Raw genomic sequence first — 15,062 nt, forward strand, 5'->3', positions numbered from 1 at the left:
TGTCTTAAGGGAAGTTTCCATGTTCGCCCGAGTTTTTGTGCTTTCCATTCTGTTATACTGATCTGTCTCCCTAGAGCCACTTACCCTACTCTCAAATTACTATAAGTTTTGTTATCCAGTAGAACATATACTGTCTTCTTCTACTCCTCCCTCTCCACCTCCTTCTCTCCTTCTTCCTATCCTCCTCATTCCTCATCTTCTTTAAAGAGTGCCTTGGTTACTCTTGAAATTTTCTATTGCTATTTACATTTTAGAAACTGCCTCTCAATTTCCATAAAATAAATACCTGTTGAAAGGCTTAAAACTTGTTGGGTAAATTTGACATTTAAAAAATATTGAGTCTTGGCAGGGCACGGTGGCTCGTAATCCTAGCATTTTGGAAGGCCGAGGTGGGCGGATCACCTGAGGTCAGGAGTTCGAGACCTGCTTTGCTAACATGGTGAAACCCCGTCTCTATGAAATCTACAAAAATTAGCTGGGTGTGGCGGGTGGGCACCTGTAATCCCAGCTCCTCAGGAAGCTGAGGCAGGAGAATTGCTTGAACGCTGGAAGTGGAGGTTGCAGAGAGCCGAGATCGGGCTACTGTACTCCAGTCTGGGCATCAGAGCAAGATTATCTCAAAAAAAAAAAAAAAAAAAAAAGATTGAGTCTTCCAGTTCATTAGCATGACACGTCCCTCTATTACATCTTTGGTATTTAGGTTTAGCTCAATACTGTTTTGTAGCTTTTGTTTAGAGATAGTGCACATACTTCATTAGATTTATTCCTAGGTATTTGATATTTTGATGTTATTATAAAAGGTATCTTTTAAAATTTTTATTTTCTGTTGATCACTGATAAATATTAGTTTTTTTCTGTATATTGACCTTATATCAGAAACCTTGCTAAACATTATTTCTACTTATCTGTAGAATGTTTTGAATTTTCTGTGTTCACAAGAATATTGTCTGCAACTAATCTATTTCTTCCAATAATTATACTTCGTATTTCTTGCCTTATTGCACTGACTAGAATTTTCATTATGCTGCAATACTTCCAGCCTGGGAAGGTTTAAACATCTCACTGCTAAAATATTTGCTGTAGTGTTTCTTTCAGAGAAAGATCTTTTCTATTCCCAGTTACTATGAGTTTGTTTATTCACTTAAGTTCACGAATGGCTATTAAAGCATTTATCAAATGTTTTTTGTACATAATCCTACACAATTTCTTCTATTTATAGTCAGGGTCTTACTCTGTTGCCCAGGTTGAGTGCAGTGGCATGACCCTGGCTCACTGAAGCCTCCACCTCCTGGGCTCAAGTGATCTTTCTGCCTCAGTCTTCTGAGTAGCTGAGATTACAGGTGCATGCCATGACGCACAGCTAATTAAAAAAAATTTTTTTTGTAGCATCTTACTATATTGCCCAGGCTGGTCTGAAATTGCTGGTCTCAAACTCCTGCGCTTAAGTGATCCTCCCACCTTGTCCTCCCAAAGTGCTGGGATTACTGGCGTGAGCCACTGTGTCCAGACTAAAATTTCTCCTTTATTCAGTTAATGTGGTTGATTTTCACATGTGAAACTAACTTTGCATTGAGACTAAAGCCAACTGAGTTGTAATAAAGTATCCTTTTTATAAATTGCTAGGTTTGATTTGTTGATACTTTGTTTGGGATTTTATATCTATGTTCATTTCTGAAATTGTCCTGAAATTTTTGTTTCCCCACATGTTCTTGTCACGTGTTGGTGTCAATATTTTTGCTTCAAAAAACAAGTTAGGGGGCCAGGTGTGGTGGCAGCACCCAAGAGCTAGCAGCTTCCCTGGCACTCTTTAGGGTGACTTCACACTAGGAGCGTGTCAATCATGAGACATCTCCCAGTAAATGGCTTTGAGCAGATTTTGAGGCATTCAATTTCTTGACCTTTTCTGGAATTGGCAGATGTCTGTGGAGGAAAATCAGTCCCTGATGCCAAGATTATCATACTTTTATGAGTTTCCTTCCTCTTCTGATCTTGGTAGCAGTGGAAGTGGTAGAAATTGGTCAGACCTGGATATATTCTGAAGGTGGAGGTGACAATTTGTTGACAGAGTGGATGTGAGAGCCAAGTAGAAAGATGATTTCATGGTTTTTTATTTAAGTAATGTAAGTAAGACATGAGATACTAGAGATGGGGAGAGAGCAGGAGATGGGTATATGCAAGAAGAGTGCAAAGGGAAGTGAGGACATAGGAGCTGGTATCAGGTCAGTGAATTGGTGGTCTGGTTGTCAAGGAACTGGTGGTATCAGGATATCAGAAGGAGAGAACTGGAAAGACAGCATGAGAATATAGACTTAGTATGAGAAAAATTCATATTTTAAAATAATCTTTTATTTGTTCACCATAGACAATCTGACCTACATTATATTGATATACATTATATTTATTTTCAGTGAAAATTGAATAATTTATCACACAGTATAAATCACAAAATATAATTCCTGAATTTCTAGCATTATTGTTATGCATAATGTGTGTGGTTAACCAGAAATAATCAAACATCATTGATGTTAATCTAAATGAGAAGTTGGTAATAAACACTTCTATTACTAAGTATGAATCTAGAAATTTCAAGAAACAAATTCCACCATTGAATTCTTGTATCTTCAGAATCAGACGTAGCATATATAATCAGAAAATAAATTTTGAAATTCAAATCAGTGGTGTGTGTGTTGGAAATGTCAACATGTAAAACAGAATCCTAGTTAACAATCACATTTTCCTAGGAAAAAATTTGTGTCTTAATCATACGAATATCACAAAAACAGACCATTTCCTATTCTCATTGTAGTCTTGGATGTTTTCCTCTTCCTGTTTCCTTGGTGATTGGATTCGTATCTACTACAGTTATGCTTTGTTTTCCACAGATAATTTGTTCTTATTGGGTTCATTGGTTCTTTTTGTAGAGAACTGTGGATGGAATAAAATATTTTTTAATCTGGCTATGTAGTGATCTATAAAATGTAAGCTATATACACAAATCACAAAGGCAACACAGAATTATCCATTGCTGATGTCATAAAGCATAGTCTCTTTGCTGTAAGCTTCCTGTGTTCAAGATGTAATGATAAATTTTTATTTTGTTTTTCATTCATCAGTGAATTCTTGAAATTTTCATGTGGTTTTGCATTCCTGTGAAATGAAGATATTATTAATGAACAACAGTATGAGTCTCATTTCAATGCTTTTTCATTTTCTTACTGTATTGGGGCAAATTTTTATTCTTATTTAGTTCAAGGTCTATAATGCTTTAAGATAAGCGAGAATCTAAAACAGAAATGTGAACTGGAATATGACCTTTCTCCTAAGTTCTTAAGGATTTACCAACTGACTGTGGGCCACATGGTGCTCCTGTTTATTTCATGGGGCTGACATGGTCAACAGCTATTGTTCACTTTCCGTGGCATGTCACTTTTCTAGACATGCCTCATACTGTGACACAACCCTGTGAGGTAAATGCTATTATTACATTCATTTTACAGGTGGAAATCTGGAACACAAAGAGATCCAATAATTTTCCCAAGGTCATGTGGTATGTGACATTGCTGGAATTTTAACTCAAGTCAGACTGCCAGTCTCCTTGATACAGCAATGTCCAAATGCACACAGTGACCTCTTGATTCCTATTGCCTTCATCTCCGCTCTGCTTCACTCACCCACTTATACAGAAACACTTTTAACTTGTCTTCTTTCAAAACTGCTCCATCTCTAAGACCTTGGACTTGTTGCTCTATCTGCTGCCTCCTTATCTTTTATTCCTCTTGCTTTTTCACAACAGCTAAACCTGCTCAGCGTCTGCATTGAGCCCTCTTAACTCTCCTTATTTTCCCAGTTTCCACTCATGCCCCTTTCCTGGTTCCCCTTACTTCGGTGCCATATGAAGAAGACTTGTCATTGCTTGAATTCACCTTGTATTTTTCCACCTTTTAACCTCACCCACTCTTTCTGTCTGGAATACTCTTCCTACCATCTCTCTCCTCTATTTTAGCTTGTTTAAAACTTTTCTCAATCTTTAAGCCAGTCCCCTACCCCTTACTCCCCAAATGCTATCTCTCTACAACATTCTTCCTGGTCATCTCAAAACCTCAGATGCAATCTTTCTTTCCTCAGTATTCCTGATACTCTGTTTGTACAACAAATACGGTGCTCATGAGAGTCGGCCTTGTAATAAAGTTGCATGTGAATTTCCTTAGCATCCCTTCTAGCTTATAATTATAACTTAGAAGTTCTAGCCCAGTGCCTTATGGTAGATTACAACTGGAAAGGATGTAAAAGATATTCTAATTCAAACCTCAATTTTACTGGTGAAGACACTGAAGCCTATTTTAAGAGGCAAGTCATGCTGACAATGGGAAAGAGAAATTCACTTGTACCTTCCTTCCTTGAATTCATATTAGGAATAAAACTGTATGTGTGCTCAACACTGTGCTAGGCACTAGGGCTACCCAGGTGACAATTCCTACTTTTAAGAATCTCAGTATCTATTGGGAAAGACAATTGATAAATAGATTATAATACAATGGGATGGGATCACTGTTTATGGAACAAGTAAATGCATGAGTCAAAGAGTTTACTGTCTACTGTCTTTGCAGTCATATTATATGGTCCCTTCAATCAGAAGCATGAGGAGACAGGTTTTTTGTGGTGGTTGTTGTTTTGTTTTGTTTTTTTGAGACAAGTGTTTCCATCTGTGGCCCAGGCTGGAGTGCAGTGGTGCAATCTTGGCTCACTGCAACCTCCGCCTTCCCAGCTCGAGTGATTCTCATGCCTCAGTCTCCCAAGTACCTTGGACCAGAGGCACCCACCACCATACCTGGCTAATTTTTGTATTTTTAGTAGAGACGGGGTTTCACCATGTTGGCCAGGCTGGTCTCGAACTCCTGACCTCAAGTGATCTGCCCACCTCAGCCTCCCAAGTGTTGGGATTACAGGCATGAGTCACTGCGCCTGGCTGAGACAGGTTTTATAATTCACTTAATAAAATCATATCTCAGGCTGTAGGAAAGGAATGTCAAATCTGATTTGTGCCAGGCAAGTTCATCGTCGTTAGTCCAAAAGAGAAGAGAGGTCTATTGGAAATGAGGAGGTGCTGCTTTCCATCTCACCCTCGGTTTTTAGTTTGTCTCTCTTCAGTTTTTGTTGCTGCTTTCCCTCGTGTGCTCAGGATTACATTTCAAATACTCAAAACCTGGACAAGTTTTGGTTTTGTTTACTTATTGGCTGTATGTTTACCTCAACCAGGCCAAAGGTTCTATGGACTCTGGACTGGATGCACTATTGATTTACTTTTTTTTTTTTTTTTTTTTTTGGTGGTAGGGGTTGGGGGATGGACTTTTGCTCTTGTCTCCCAGGCTAGAGTGCAATGGCACAATCTCGGCTCACTGCAACCTCCGCCTCCCTTGTTCAAGCAATTCTCCTGTCTCAGCCTCTTGAGTAGCTGTGATTATAGGCAAGTACCACCACACCTAATTTTTGTATTTTTAGTGGAGATGTGGTTTCATCATGTTGGCCAGGCAGGTTTCAAACTCCTGACCTCAGGTGATCCACCCGCCTCGGCCTCCGGAAGTGCTGGGATTACAGGTGTGAGCCACCGTGCCCAGCCTGTTAATTTACTTTTTAAAACACTTGAATGTTCTTGTTCTCAGTCCCCCAAAAGTTGGGTTTCTGTCAGGCAGGGTGTCTGCTTAATTTAGGTGTCAAAGAGTGTCACGGGATGCATGGTAGGATGGCTCCCAAACCTACAGGACATTCCTTACCTGTGAAATTCCAGGCCTATTCTCCTCACAGCACGTCAGGAATGACCTCCAGTTGGGTGGCGTGAGGGGAAGTTTTATTTGAAAATGATTCCAAAACCTGTAAGAGAGATAAAGCATGGGAATGTGCTCTGGAAACTTCCAAGCCTGTTCATTTGCCAGGATCTATTTGGTACCTGGTACTCTGTCCTCCCTAAGAGATAGTGTTTCTGTATGGTTCCAGCTGTTGATGTAGCTCAGAACTTTCGGGGTGGAACACAGATAGTCCCTCAGAACATGATGATTTTGTCTTATTTTTATTGTACTATGATGTTCCTTGCTTTAAGGAATCCTCATATGTGAAAATCTAGATCTATATCCTGTACACAAAAGCAACAGAATCTAGTATTAGTGAAGGTACAGGTAAATGTATTCTCTCATACATTATTTTTGGAAAGGTGAACTGGCTTCCCAAAGAACGATTTGGTAGAGGGCACTAAAAGCCTAGACACTGTATTCATAGAATGCAGCAGACCCGCTCCTAGGAATTTAACTTACAGAAGTCACTATGAATGTGTGCAAGACACATCCACATGATTATCTGCCATTGTTTCAAATAGTGAAAAGTTAGAAACAACTTCAAAGTCATAGAGATTAAATAAAGTACTAATATAGGTATGTGGTATCAGGTCGGCGGGCATTAAAAATGATGTAGGAAAATATAATACTGTGGAAAATCACTTTGATAAACACACAGGTAGAAAAGTATGTATGATATATGTGTTTTAAGGAAAAAAAGATTAGCTAGACATCAAAATATAAATTATTCTTTTTGGGTAGTGGGATTATTTGTAGTTTTAATTTTTCATTTTAAAATATTTTTTTTCAGGCCAGGCGCGGTGGCTCACGGCTGTAATCCCAGCACTTTGGGAGGCCGAGGCGGGTGGATCACGAGGTCAGGAGATCAAGACCATCCTGGCTAACACAGTGAAACCCCGTCTCTACTAAAAAAAAAAAAATACAAAAAAATTAGCCAGGCGTGGTGGCGGGCACCTGTAGTCCCAGCTACTCGGGAGGCTGAGGCAGGAGAATGGCGTGAACCCGGAAGGCGGAGCTTGCAGTGAGCCGAGATCACACCACTGCACCTCCAGCCCCGATGGCAGAGCAAGGCTCCATCTCAAAAAAAAAATATATATATATATATACACACACATACACACACACACATTTATATATTAAATATATATATTTCAGATTTTTGACAGTGGATATGTATTTTTTTTAATAACCAGAAGAATGTTTAGTAAATTCACAAATCCCATTTTCAGAGCAACAAGATAAAGTGGGCTGTGACTGCTTCCCAATATTCACGATGACATCTTCTTACATTTGTGACCCTTGTTACCAAAACACGATAGAACAAGATAGAGTTTAGTGGTTTCCAAGACGGAATTATTTTCTTAAGGAAAAAAATCCCCAAGATCCCCTCAAAAGTTGCCAGATTCCTTTCTTTCCAGAACAAGAGTTAGGTATATGATCTGTTGAAAATGATAAAAAAAAAAAAACTTGGAATGTTTTACAGCTATTAAAAGATTTGAGGTTGACCTGGATTTCCCAATGTGGAAGGCCCTCTAAGATATATTGATGAGTAAAAAATGCAAGTTGCAGAACATATGTATTAGGGTTTCATTTAAAAACAATAGCAACATCCCAAAGGTGGCGCATGCTTTGCCAAAATTAAAAAAAAAATAAAAACAGCAACAATAACACTCCCTCACCACCAACTATGTGGAACATTTTATTGAAAACAAATATATTTAGAGAAACGTAGCTTGGCCTGTGAGGATGTCCACTGAGCTATTATCAAAGGTTACCATACGAGTAGGTGGAAGGAAGGGCAGGAAACAGGGTTTCCTGAGAGGGACTTGGTGGGGTTACTTCCTTTTTATTTTATATAGCTTCACATTCTTAAACTTTTTCATATCATTTAAAAACATTCAAAAGGAAATAAGTAAAAAAGAAAGTTTAATAAATGCCTCTGCTTGCAAGCTCAGAGTACAAACTTTTGCTTATACATTTTAAATAATTAGAATTTTAAAATTAAATTTCTGCATTTTTTCAGAGGATCTGCGGTAATGAGAAAAAGTACTCTTTCCTTTGATTATTTTGCAAATATAAAAATGGCAAATTGCCCTTTCTGAGATTTCAGTGCAAATATTCTAAATATGATCCTAATGACTTAAACGGTTTTGAAGTGCAGGCAGACAGAAACTCATGGGCCATTCCCTTAAACCAACTAGCCCACGAAATTCATGCTCAGAGTTGAGCACAGACAAAAACGTGATGCAGGAATTCACTAATTCAATGACCATGTCTTTGCCACACAGATACTCATTCTTGTCTTGGCAAACATACCCTTTCCCTCTTATAATGTATTTCTCTTTCTTACACCAAAACCCACTTCCAGAAGGGTGCAGGAACACATTCATATGAATGTATAAATGACTCTTTAATGTTATACCTTCCTAACCAGATTTGCTTTTTAACAAACTAACAAAGGAATGAAGCTCTAATGGTGGAATCTCACATATTAGTCAGAATCTGGGGGCTTAGGCAGTCACTGACTGCTTATGCATATCCACAGCGTCCTCAGCAATGGCCTGGGGGCGCCAGGTGCTTCCAGACTTACAGGTGATGGTATATGTCAGGATCCCGCTGGAGCCGTGTTTGGAATCCTATATACAACTCGTCCCAGAGTAGACCATTCTTCACCACGTGTCTGATGACATCCACCCGGCTACGGATCTGAAAATAGACATGGAACCACTCGCAGGGGCAACCCAGGCAGCAGAGTATGGATCGCCCCTGTCCCTGGGAGAAGCAGCTGCCCATGATGGCAGAGGCACGGAGAGCCAAGGAGAAAAGTCTCTGGGAGCAGATATCACAGGCTGAGGAGAAAAGGAAAGAAGCTAAGTGCAGCAGGACTTGAAAGAAGGAAAACAGGAAATGGATTAAGAGAAGGGGGAGTATCTGGCTGAGAGCACAGACTGCAGATTGCTGGATTCAAATCCAGGTTCTAGCTGTGTGATCTTGGTCACCATTCTGTGCCTTGGCTTTCTTATCTATAAAATGAAGAGAATAATAGAACATGCCTTATTGGATTGTTGTGAGGATGTATATAAAACACTTAAAGCCTGGCACATAGTAAGCACTCAAGAAATCTTTGCTATCATCGTCATTCTAAAAGCCGAGTGTTCAAGTCTCCACCTGAACATTTAGAGGCAAAGCAGAGCCTGCAAGCTCACAACAGTCTATAGTTTCTGGCCTGTCACAGAACAGGATTACTTTAAATCATGTGGTCAAGATCCTTATCCTTAAAGAATCCCAACTTTTAAGCTGTTGAAGAGCCAAAGCAGCACAGGATTAAGAGACAAGCAGAGATGGTCTTGAGCCTCAGCCCTGCACTTACTAATTATGTGACCTTAAGCTTGCTAAGCCTCCGTTTCTCTATTATGAGACGGTTGTGAGAAAAAAATGAGATAATTTATATAAAGAAAATAAAGAGAAGTTGTCCTTGGTTGGACATAGTTTTAACAATCCATCAGCACCAGTGTTAGGAAACTTTTCAGTGTCTGCATCACATTTTCCCCTGGTAAATATCATGCCAATACCAGTAGAGGCAAACTTTTCATAAGTGAGAGGCTATTAAATGACACAGCCTGATTGGAAGTTTCGCATTTTTAGATCTATTTCTCTTTTTATCACCATTTGTATAAAACAATTATATCTATTATGAACTGAGGTTACAAACATAGGTCACAGTTTTGCTAACAGAGGTTTAGAAACATGATTCCACAGTTTGGTCAGGTTAAGGTCGGCCTGGCTAAGATGCATTACCAGGGCCTGGTTCCTCCCAGTGCAGGGTAAATGGCCTTTCTTGGCCTTTTAGCTGGGAGAGGAGCACACAGGAGAATTGGAAGTAGATTTAAGAAATATTTGGGGTGTAAAATAGAAAAGTCTAGATTATTGATTAGATTTGGGGATGTAGGAAAAGGGAAGAACCAAAGATTACTCCTTTGTTTCTAGCTTGACTGACTTGGGGAATGATATTACCCACGATCAGATAGAAAAAGGAAAAAGAACATTTTAAAGAAGGAGGATGAGAGTTGAACTTTGAACAAGTTGAAAATTAGGTGCTAAGGATTCAGAAATCCAGACAATTATATCTAGCAGACAGTTGACTATTGAAGAACCCAGAGCTTGACAGCACTGGAGGCAGCCAGAGAGAGCTCTGGGCTGGACATATGGATTATTTTTGGAGTCATTAGCAGAGAAGTGATGTTAGCAGGTGAGTTTACCCAGGAAGTGACTTGGGAAGAAGAGTGGAATGAACCCAGAGTCCTGGAAGGAAACAAGAGACTTAAGCAGTGCCTGGGGAAAGAGGAACTCCAAAAGAATGCAAAAGAAGATTCAGGAAAACAAGGAGGTACTGTCACTGGGCTAAGGAGAAGACTATTGCTTCACAATGATGGACAAATTGTGTGCATAACCTATCTCCCCTGCATTTCCTGATCCAACTAAAATGTTGCCAAGCAATGATGCAGGAATAAACTGCCACCGTGAAAAGAAACGGAAGTGATTCATTGACAGGAGAATTCAACGAATTACGTGAATCTACAAAGCATGCAGACAAATGGAAACCAAAGACGCAGGGCAGAGACGGTAGAATCCCAGACAGTACACGGAGGGGCGTTCAGATGTGGAGGGAAGAGAAGTAGGTACTGTGGATGACAGCAGGGCAAGCACAAAAGTATGTCCATGAGATAGCTGGCCCCTTCCCTACACTACATATGGCTCCCAGGTCAAATGTATTTAGACAGTTATCTCAATACATAGAATCAATTTTGGAGTGAGGGGAGAACAAGGTAGTGTATTTGTGATGCTGAAAGCAAGAGCCTCCACATTTTGGCACTCAGGGGTCCCTTAGCCTACAAGCTGGCCCCTCTCCTCACCTTCACGGCTTAAAGCATACTGATGATCCTTTGGCCAAATACAGCCTAGCTCTCATTTCATGTAGTCTACAGCTCTTTAAGAACATTGACTCTGCTTTCGACATTTATAAATTTGGGTATTTCACATGAAAATCCAGATTTTCAAGTTCTTTGGAAATTTCAGATCAGCTGGAGCTTAGCAGGCCTGCCCCCTTCTCCTCCTGCATTCTACTTGATGCAGTCTGCACCCAGCTTCACCAGTTTATGAGATGTGCCTTGCACCAGTGTGCAAGCCCTCTGTAAGTAGAGCCTATGGAATGACAGATCCTACACCTGTACATAAGAGCCCAAAATCAGCTGAAAAAAGTCTTTTTATCAGTAAATATGGACTAATCCTGTAATTCTTAAAAGTCACCCACAAAGAAAGGAGGATCAACCTGGTATAAGTTTTTTTTAGAGCAACTTTGTCTGTAACTGGAAGCCAAAGGAGCAGTACCTTCGGGTGTCTATGGAAAATGATGATTAGTCACCCAGAATTACCCGCTGAAACTTACACACCATGAGGCAGGAGACAGTTAAGCAGAAAGTCCCACATAGAAGTGAAGCAAGGAAGGGAAAGGCATGGGTGGGGTCTGGAGGCAGTGAAAGGTGGATTTGCAGCAGAGTTAGAGAGGAGCCCTTCCAGATTGGTGCGGGAGGATGGCGAGCTACAGGAGCCACGCATTTAAGAATGGAGAGTCAGTGTGATAGAAATGATGAGTTTGAAAGGCAATTAACACCTCCAAAAAGGTGGCAGGAGGGAGGCAATATAAGAAGGCTCCAGGTAGCAAGAAAAAGAGCTCTTCCATATATAGGCATAACCCCTTTAACCAAACCTCAGCATATAGAACTCTCCCTAAAATCCTGGGAGATAAAAGCCCTCAAGCGACATTATAACAGCACCATGTGCAGAGATGGCATCATGATTTGCCCCATGGTATATTTAATCTGCAACAGAACTGCTACTTGTTCTCTCCAGCAGATGCATTATGGAAAGCTGTGAAAAAGTGATATTTTTTTCCAAATTAAATATTTTAAATGAAGTTATTTAAAAATTTTCAAAGGTGAATCTCTTGAGGCTAACAGACATCTCAATTTATAGGTTTTGTAAATTCATATTTGAAAGGCTACACAGTGGCTAAGAGCATAGCCTTTGAGCTAGACTGCTTGAGTTAAAGCCCCGCACCACCATTCTTTAGCTGTACAACCATGGGCAAGTTACTCTAACTCTTATAACCGCAGTTTCTTCATCTATGAAATGGGGGCAGACAGTAATATCTGTTCATAGGGTTGTTGTTGGATTAAATGTCTTAATATTTGCAAAGTGTTTAACACCGTGCTTGGCATAAAGCAAGCTAGGTAAGTGTTTGATACATAAAGCAATAAATGCAAAGAGTCATTTTGTCTAAAAAGGTGTAAGTCTATTTATCATCTATACGGTGTCTCACACAGGATTTTCTTCCATTTAAAAATCCAGTTTTGTTTTGGTTTTTTTTGTTTGTTTTTGAGACCGAGTTTTGCTCTGTCACCCAGGTTGGAGTACAATGGCATGATCTTGGCTCACTGAAACTGCCGTCTCCTGGGTTCAAGTGATTCTCCTGCCTCAGCCTCCCAAGTAGCTGGGACTACAGGTGCCCACAACCACACCCAGCTAATTTTTGTGTTTCTAGTAGAGATGGGGTTTCACCATGTTGGCCAGACTGGTCTCAGACTCCTGACCTCAGGCAATCCACCTGCCTTGGCCTCCCAAAGTGCTGGGATTACAGGTGTGAGCCACTGTGCCCAGTGCCAGTTTTTTTTTTTTTTTAAATACCTATAAATCAGGTAGTAGATTATTAGTTTTACTGAAGTTTCAATATAGGATTTCTTCAATAGCAAGTATTTTAGTAAACACAAAAATACTAGTCAATTTATTAAAATGTAGTTTAAGAGCACATTTATTACATCTATTAGGTGAAGGTATATTTAAACCTCTACATTTAGGGCATCACACGTTTAAATGGCACATACAATAAGTTTAAGGGCAGACTGTATATCCTTGTAACTAATGATTCTGACATTCATAGACAATTTTAAATTACAATGCATGCTCACATATATTATGTCATTTGACTATCACGACAAACTGGTAAGGTGGGAGCAAGCCCTGTGGAAGCAAACAAAAACCCCTAAAGCTCAGACAGCTTAAATAACTGCTCAAAGCCTCCTAATCAGGAATCATGATGTGCAGAAAGGGGCATCAATCCCCATCTTGACACTGTCTCCACCGCCACGGCTTTTTACATAATGCTGCCACTGGCGAGAGCTTTGTTCAGAATTTGAATGCAATCAATATGTGATGCTTCATGTTGATCTAACTCCCTTTCCAGAGACACCCATTGAGAGGGGCAGAGGAAAAGGAAGGCAGAGATCAATGCTCACAGGTCTAATAACAGCTTAGGTTGAGCAGGTGTCTGGAAGTAAGCAGATGGAGAATCCCATCTTTGGGAATGGCTCATAAAGAAATAAGTGTGAACTTTGATCAATAACAATATTTTTAATATTGGTTTGTTAGTTGTGACAAATGTAGCATAGTAAAGTAAGTTGTTAATAATACTTCGTACTATCCTTGTAACTTTTCTGTAAACCTAAAGTTATTCTAAAATTAAAAGTTTATTTAGGAGGAAAGGAAGGAAGAGAGGAAGGAAGAAAGGAAGGAGGATGGAAAGAAGGAAGAAAAGCAGACTTCCACCAGTGTTGCTGCTTACTTCCTCATAGGGATGTTCTCGTTGTGGTCTTTCTTTTGGGAAGGATAAATCTAGAAAGTCAACCAAATAGTCATATCCTCCAGGAAAAGGATTGAAGTCCTCATCTGTCTCAATCATCTGTGCAAATGACAACATGGTAAAGAGAAGAATATCAATCAAGTGGTCAAGGTCTTTGAAAAATTCTAAGAATGTGTAAGACTCAAATGCTCTCAAATGATAGATGATAGCAACGAACTGGAAATTAATATTAAGAGTCTCTTCTCTCACCTGAACTGTAACATTCAAATCCTAGTCTATATTAGCAAAACAGCTTCATGTCACTAACACCAAATGTATAGAGCTAGTTATTCTATCTGAAGTACTATTACTAATGAGATATCAAATCCCACCATGAATTTGCAGGTGAGGAAATAAATGTGGAATGTTTCTCACTGTCATATAGCAGCTATATAGAAACGGTTTCACTGAAAATGTTTTATAAAAAAACTGTCAAAAGCTTTTCTCTTTTTCATACTAATTGTCCTAATGAAAATATCATTTACCAATGCTTCCTAGGTCATTAGATTTCAAAGACAATTTTCTAGAAATTATCTGGGAACTAATATAGATATTAGCCATTTGTTTGGCTAAGTGAGGACTGAAAAAAATCTTGCCTCTGCTACCCTTTTATTTCATTGAAGAAAGAATGTTTTAATACCCAAATAGAAAGGACTTAGTCATGGAATAATAGCAATTCATCCCAAGAAAAGAGAGTTGACATACATACCTGCTCTCTTATTTATTTCACTATTTGCCAGCAAAAACTTTGCCACAGACTGGCCATGGGTCCCAGCTAGGTTTTTGGGGATCATTGCTTTTGAGAATAGTAAGTATTATCTGGCATTAGTGTTCAGAATTTGAAAGATAAACTTGGGAGTAGTTCTTACCCTGAGGGTAATGAATACTCGTGTCTTAAGAGTGTGAGTGTTGTCCATTTCCTGATGACATCCCTAAATTTGCTCCCCTGTGCATCCTCAGGCATCTCATAGAAGCCACAGGTGGCTGTTTACGCACTGACTTTGCAGTTACTCCTGTCCCATTTCAGACCTCCTCTTTGTCTTGCACCCTCTGTCTGCTAGTATTTAGTTTGCTTCTGGAGATATGTCCAGTTTTGGTGACTAGGTTATAACATGAACTCTTTTTTAGCTTGTGGCTCTGTATGAATGTGTTAGGGCTAGTTTAAGCTGTAGACCTAGGCCTAGTTCTTAATTTGTGCAATTCAGCCTCCGTATAGCTGCAGATAAGGGTTACCTGCTTCTACCTCACCTTGCTCCAGGCCATCACCTCTTTGGGTGGATCCTACCTTCTAGCCCCACGGTTTAAATAGCTGTTCCTGCCATGCCAAAACAAAGCTTAAACACTCACAAACACAAACAACAAAAAACACGTGGTGACAGGAGATAAAAGATGTTCCAAAAGAAAAACTTAGGGACTTCAGAACATTCTCTAAATATTCAACAAGAGATTGCTGATCACACTGTCAAATCTGTTCTCTGTTA

At 39.6% G+C, this 15,062-nt stretch overlaps 1 protein-coding gene across 7 annotated transcripts in view; it reads right to left on the minus strand.

Moving 5' to 3' along the window:
* Positions 1-2,324: 2,324 nt before the first annotated feature.
* Positions 2,325-15,062, minus strand: part of LOC103222034 (cytidine monophosphate-N-acetylneuraminic acid hydroxylase) — a 355,392-nt gene continuing 342,654 nt past the window's right edge. For 6 of the 7 annotated variants that reach the window (XM_073005698.1, XM_007973523.3, XM_073005699.1 and 3 more), the window contains 4 exons: positions 13,525-13,641; positions 8,437-8,552; positions 5,772-5,868; positions 2,325-2,925 (listed from right to left, as the gene is read on the minus strand). In XM_073005698.1, the coding sequence (XP_072861799.1) occupies positions 2,863-2,925; positions 5,772-5,868; positions 8,437-8,552; positions 13,525-13,641 (393 nt within the window). In that variant the 3' untranslated portion in view covers positions 2,325-2,862. Of the gene's footprint in view, positions 3,148-5,771; positions 5,869-8,436; positions 8,553-13,524; positions 13,642-15,062 lie in introns of all 7 variants that reach the window. The other variant, XM_007973522.3, reaches the window with a different exon arrangement.

The sequence above is a fragment of the Chlorocebus sabaeus genome, chromosome 17, assembly GCF_047675955.1.
Source record: "Chlorocebus sabaeus isolate Y175 chromosome 17, mChlSab1.0.hap1, whole genome shotgun sequence".
NCBI lineage: Eukaryota > Metazoa > Chordata > Mammalia > Primates > Cercopithecidae > Chlorocebus > Chlorocebus sabaeus.